Below are 5,000 nucleotides of genomic sequence, written 5' to 3'. Positions count from 1 at the left end.
TAATTAATTTACTTGTTGGCCCGTTTGTTCGGAAGCCGGTTAACCAAGGATTATAATTATAAAAGTTAACCGAAGTATTATTTTTTTTGTATGTAAATGTTTTTCACTCCTTTTGTTTTTGTGTGTTTTGAAGACCTTAGATCATTCAAACTCAAATCAGAAGGACAAACAACAGAACGGAAAGCCTCACCGTAAAGTTACAAAACTCAAATCAAAATTCTCGCTTATCCTGGGTTAGTTTAATCGGGCTTTGGACATGTCCGCTTTTAGGCTTGGCTAAATCTATATATTAATTTGCTCTACTTACTTACAAATGATATCTTATCACGCTTGAAGCTAAATAACTCCACTTTGCTTTATCATGTCGGCTTAAGTTTAACACACTTAACTGATTAGAGTGTAATGAGAAGTGCTAGTTTTGTACCCCATATAAACCATGTGAGCGTTAGCCCTACTGATGGAAATGGGCCCACATAAGGACAGAGAAAAACTCTGACCAGGGTGGGAATTTCCATCAGTAGGGCTAACGCTCACATGGTTTATATGGTGTACAAAACTAGCACTTTTCATTACACTCTAATCAGTTAAGTCTGTTGAAATATAAAGTGCTACACGGCCAACGTTTGTAAAAACGTAATCCTTCCTCGTACTATAAGTTGTTAAGTTTAACACACGTTGCTAACTGATATCTCTATTTGGATCATTTTTGGTGTCAGTCCAAAAAAAAATGTTTGTTTCGTAAGTTTTTCTTGATAGGTAACTGACTCTTGATAGCAACCAGCCATACCGTCTATGGTTTCGAGACAGCTAACCCGGAAAACAGTTCAACTTGTTGATGGAGTCCTTCACTGCTCTCCTCACTTCTTTTATTTTCCAACAGTACAGGAATGGATTCAACGTGGAGTTCAACAAAAGAAGGGTAATCGTTACAACATGGGCTCGGTGAAAAATTGTCGAGTGTAACCCAAGCACGCCACGCAAGCCTGTAACAACAGCAAATGGTAGATAACAAGCAAGTAAAGTCATTTGTACCCACAAAGCACTAGACACGGTCTTTCTGTATCGTGCTATATTCAGTGGAATTCGTGCTTCATGTGGTTGTCCTTGGGACTTATTAGACTTTACTTGAGCTTTGTGCCGGTGGAGGGTAAGATAGATCTTTATGTAGCAAAATATGGAGGTTACTAGACATAATAGCATTATTATAGAGGTAATCGTCTCAGCTATGCGACGCTTGTAGTGCATTGTTATTGAAAAGCTATAGCTAAAAAGCCAAAAACAGACCACGAGGACCCATACTCGTCTCAAAGTTACCACTTGCCTGTATCTTAGCCTCAACATAAGGGCGAGAAGTCTGTCTACACTTATTGCCGTTATTGTTAACACAGACACCCCACAAAAAATGAAGCCTATCGTATTTGAAAGTATGGTAGAATAGTAGCACAGCTTGGAATGTTCTCGAGCGAAAATAAAGGTTACAAAAGATGGATGTGAAATTAGACCCACGCAGAAATCTGTGCTTGCGAGGCAACCAAACAGAAGTTTTGATGGCGGATGAAGGGAAGAGACTTTTCGAAGAGCGACAAAGATCAGAACATTCCCCATTAAAGCGGTGATGGAAAGGAGAATATTCAATGCTGAAATAACTGTTGGAAGTGGTTCCTTTACGCTCGCCAAGCAACAGAATTCTTGAATTGTCGTGCAGTTTCCAGTTTCAGTGAAATCCGGCTTCATGTTTGGTCTCGATAATTTTTCCTTTTTTTCTGTTATCAAAATCTTCTTATCTTCACGGTCTTTTAGAGGACTCCTACTTCAGATGACACAGTTTCATCTGTCTTTCCTGAAAAAGAGAGAGTTTACAGTTAAGTGCAGAAAGTAGCTCTCCAGACAACTAATTTTGAACAGCCTTTAGTGAACGAGCCAGACATTTGCATCTCACTTCTTATGTGATAGAGCATGGACTCAACAGTCACGTGTCAATATGCGAGTAAGAGGAAAGAAAGCTAACAGTTTTACTATGAGAAACAAACTATTCTTCAATCAGAACAGTGTCTTAGTGTTTCTATAATTCCGTTGTGGTTTCTGCCGTGGGCTAAAATCGCCATTTTTATCTGAAAGTTACATTTGCTTTTGCGCGTCGTTTAAAAAAAGATCAGTGAATTTTGGAGAAGAACTTTGGAGAAAAATTACTCCTATGAGTTCGTTGTCAAGAAAAAACGCCACTTTGATAAAATGTGGTAAGAAACCCGGGCCAAAGAAAACGAGTAAAGAAGAAAAAGATCGTTTCCCTCGACTAACTATCCATGAAGCAAGAAGAAGTAACTCACCGCTAGCGACAAAGGCCAATTGTTCGACCAACCTATAGCCTCCAAAAGGTTGTAAGTATAGCACTCCAGTAAAGGATCACCCTACTGAGTTTGTGATAGCTTCCTCGCTTTCTTTTGGATCCCCGGTTGATCGATTTTAGTTCCTAGTTTCGCATTCGTTTCCTTCACGTTTTTTTTTTCTTCTGCTGAAGAGGGTACTTTGTTGCTATTCACGGTTTTCTTATGCCAGAAGCCTTTCTGTTTTATCTCAATTTTCCGTCATCGCAAATCAATATGAATTCAAAATAGTACTTCCCAGCAAATTGCAATGGGTTATTATTATTATGACTATCTTGTTCTAAGCTTGTGTTTCGTTTGCCGACAGCGTTGATAAGATGTGATTAGCTTGAAAAACGTTAGGAGACAAAAACTCGGGCTTCATTTTTTAATTAATATAATAGGGTCTATTACTCCTCGATTATAAATGCAACGAAGTGTTTTGTGTTTGATATTTCAAATATTCTCTTTCTTAAGCCTTGTCATGTCACGAATATCGGCCAAATAATATTACATCCTTCTAACTCAATATATATTTCGGCATTAACCAAAAGCAATATCGAAAACCGCTCTCGCACTTTTTTAGTCCTTCATAGTGATTGGCAAGATGCAGCTTGTTTTATCGTTAATGCCCGTACAAATCTAGGCAAATGAGTTCCACTGCTTGCGCCCGCTTATCAACAACTGAAATCTTTAAAATAGTTATTTCTTCTGATTCTTCATTCGATTGGCTTTACGGTGATATAATTTTTGTATAGAATTAACTGAAGAGAGTGAGTGTAACGTGAAGTGCTAGATTTCTATTCCATATGAACCATGTGAGCGTTAGCCCTACTGATGGAACTGGGCCCACACAAGGACAGAGAAAAACTCTGACCAGGGTGGGAATTGAACCCACGACCTTCGGGTTAGATCTCCGCCGCTCTACCGACTGAGCTACAAGGTCAGACGGGAGCAGGCCGTGGGAACTGAAGATGTTAAAGTCACGGCAATTTAACATGTACAAGTGTATATTGTATAAAACGTAACCTTTCCTTGTAGTTTTTGTATAGTTTTGATAAAACTAGAGTACTAGGTCTATGGTAACCTTAAGGTTAAGAAGCGAAACTTTATTTTCCCAAACGTTCCCAATCTAGACGTTTTTAGCGACTCTACGTCATGCAGTATTGTCATAAAAGAAGACGAAATCTTGAGTCAGTCGACATACATCATTGATGTACGGTTACCTTTTTTTCTTGATTCAGTTGACAGAACTCTTTAAGAAAACAGCAAATACAGCAATACAGATGTCTCCACTGTCAAGTTCCTGAGTTTCTGATTAAAAAAAAAAAATGAAATCCGAGTAGAGAGCATACAAACTTTCACTAACAGGAAATCAAACTCCTCAGTGGCCCTTGGTGGTAATAATTACTTTAGGTTGAGACATTTTCTTTGACATTTTCGTGGATTCAAATGTCAGGTTGAAGATTTAATTTCCGTAAGGAAGCATCGACGCATCCTTTGCAATGAACTTTAATCTAATAGATATATCACCTGCGTTTGTTCCTATTCAGTTTTCGTGTGCCAGAAGCCTTTCAGTTGTATTTCAATTTTCCGTCATCGCAAATCAATATGAATGCAAAATAGCATTTTCCACCAAACTGCAATGGGCAAGAGATAACTAGATAATCTCTTGACATGCAAAGCAATATTGAAAAAGCCTCACGCACTTTTTTCAGTCCTTCTTCTACTGATTAGCCAGATGCAGATGGTTAATCGTAAACGCCAAACGAATCCAGGCAACTGAGTTTAGCAACCACTGTCAGTTTTGCGTTTGAAGGCCCGGTTATCAATAAAAAAATCTTCAAAATAGTTATTTTTTTCTGATTCTTTATTTGATTGGCTTTACGTTGATGTATTTTTTTGTATAGTTTTGTTAAAAGTGACACGAGTACAAAATACTTTTCAAAGCACCCCTCCTTAAGGTTTACGGTAACCTCAAGATTGAGCTGCAAAACTTTATTTTCCCAAATGTCGTGTTTGCTGACATCATTTTGCTTCTCCTAGACGTTTTAAGCGACTCGACGTCGTGCAGTATTGTTATACAAGAAGATGAAATCTTGAGTGAGTCGACATACATTATTGATGTAGTTACCTTTTCTTTCTTGATTCCTGCTGTGGAATAATTTTTAGAATATGGATAGTACAGCAAACTAAACAGAACTGAAACGTGTACAGGTAAGTTTTTTTCCGACAAATTTAGGCTGTAGCACGCAATGAGAGTCCTTAATGTATCACATTTCCATTTTGTTTTTTTTCAACTGCTTAAATGCGCGATGGGTACAAAATATCTTCTGGCTTCTGGGGGCCTCTTTCAGTCGGCAAAATGCAGTCTTCTCAACTTTGATGAATATGAACATTTCACAACTGCTGCTTATGAAACTTCAGTACCTGAAAGGGTTTGCAATTGAATTTACTTTAATCCCTGTCTTTTGAAGTGAGATTAATTGTCATAATTTGATGTTCCATTTCCGTGAGCACAAAAGAAAATTTCTGGAAATTTTCAGGGGCCAAAAAAAGAGCTGCGCAGGTTTGTTTGCTATTCAGTGGAACTTTTCAATGACTTCGAGGTTTAATCGCAAATATAGAAGTAAACAG

General features: G+C 38.0%; 1 protein-coding gene across 7 annotated transcripts in view; it reads right to left on the bottom strand.

Annotated features, from left to right (window-relative positions):
• Window positions 1–510: 510 nt before the first annotated feature.
• The window catches only part of LOC137975980 (melanocortin receptor 5-like), a 76,392-nt gene continuing 71,902 nt past the window's right edge, over window positions 511–5,000 (bottom strand). For 2 of the 7 annotated variants that reach the window (XM_068823215.1, XM_068823211.1), the window contains one exon: window positions 511–1,840. In XM_068823215.1, the coding sequence (XP_068679316.1) occupies window positions 808–1,734 (927 nt within the window). In that variant the 5' untranslated portion in view covers window positions 1,735–1,840 and the 3' untranslated portion in view covers window positions 511–807. Of the gene's footprint in view, window positions 1,841–2,327; window positions 2,666–3,589; window positions 3,719–3,896; window positions 3,959–4,497; window positions 4,580–5,000 lie in introns of those variants that run through there. The other 5 variants (XM_068823214.1, XM_068823213.1, XM_068823212.1 and 2 more) reach the window with 5 other exon arrangements.

This window comes from Montipora foliosa, chromosome 11, assembly GCF_036669935.1.
Source record: "Montipora foliosa isolate CH-2021 chromosome 11, ASM3666993v2, whole genome shotgun sequence".
Taxonomy (NCBI): domain Eukaryota; kingdom Metazoa; phylum Cnidaria; class Anthozoa; order Scleractinia; family Acroporidae; genus Montipora; species Montipora foliosa.
The sequence above is the reverse complement of the archived record's forward strand: the minus strand, read 5'-3'. Positions and strand labels throughout refer to the sequence as shown.